This window comes from Penaeus vannamei, chromosome 18, assembly GCF_042767895.1.
Source record: "Penaeus vannamei isolate JL-2024 chromosome 18, ASM4276789v1, whole genome shotgun sequence".
Taxonomy (NCBI): domain Eukaryota; kingdom Metazoa; phylum Arthropoda; class Malacostraca; order Decapoda; family Penaeidae; genus Penaeus; species Penaeus vannamei.
Genome location: NC_091566.1, coordinates 13010981 through 13011973, shown reverse-complemented (window position 1 = coordinate 13011973; position 993 = coordinate 13010981). Strand labels below are relative to the sequence as shown.

Sequence of the window (993 nt, the reverse complement as noted above, 5' to 3'; positions counted from 1 at the left end):
TAAGTCAATTTGCAGTTTATAATGTGGATTTTTTTTTTTTTTTTTGTATTTTTCCAAAAGAAAATAAGTGAGGGAGATGGGCTACAAACCATCTCAGATATGAGAATAGGTAAGGAAAATGACAATGGCAATCTGCGAGGATTTACTTGAACCGATTGTTATTTCACAGAGAAAGAAAAAATATGTATTGTGCATCATTTTCACCAATCACGAATGGCAACGCCACAAGGCAAAGGAGAGAGCCTGTAACTACGACACAATAAATGCTATAAATGAAGATTTGTATATATTTACAGTATCTTGTACTGCATGGAAGAGTGTGTGTAATGATTCATCATCATCATCATCGTGGAGCTAACGCCGACGGGGGCGCATAGCCGCATCCACCCTTTGCTTGTACCTGCGAGGGTCCCTCATGGTAAGCCGCCAGGCAGGGACCCGGCCCATCTCAAGCTCCTCACGACGGGTTTGATTTATCTGCCTAAGCCATGACTTCATAGGTCGTCCCACAGGTCTCCTCCACCCATGGCTATCTCGAACAGAGACAACCTGGTGGGCAGGATCATCCTGAGGGAAGCGAACCAGGTGGTCGTAAAGCCTGAGTTGGCGATCACGGATTGCGCAGGTAATGGGTCCTGTTCCAATCTCATGGTGCAACGGTTGGTTTGACACATGGTCCTGCCAACAGTATCCCATGATCCGGTGCAAGGACCCATTACAAAAGGCATCAAGACGTGACTCCCAGGCACATGATAACGTCCAGGTTTCAATACCATATAGCAAAACTGGCATGTAGGTATGTAAAGCTCTCTGTGACTTTAATGTCCTCACTGGAAGCACGTACCGACTGAACAGGTTCTTCTAGCAAGTCCCCAAAGTCCTAGATCTTGGTCTTGGTCCAGGAGACCTATAGACCCAAGGGCTTCGCTTCATTACTAAATGCATCCAGAGCCACCACCAAGAATTCCAAAGACTCAGATAGAATAGCAACAT

At 45.6% G+C, this 993-nt stretch overlaps 1 protein-coding gene across 1 annotated transcript; it reads right to left on the bottom strand.

The window, feature by feature from the left end:
* Positions 1–354: 354 nt before the first annotated feature.
* Positions 355–792, bottom strand: LOC138864777 (uncharacterized). The gene has a single exon (XM_070133364.1). It carries the CDS (start codon positions 790–792, stop codon positions 355–357), a length of 438 nt encoding a protein of 145 aa, XP_069989465.1.
* Between the last annotated feature and the right edge of the window lie 201 nt (positions 793–993).

What these genes read in the sequence shown, in the direction of transcription:
- LOC138864777 (XM_070133364.1), bottom strand. Translation starts at nt 792, where the DNA reads ATGCCAGTTTTGCTATATGGTATTGAAACCTGGACGTTATCATGTGCC.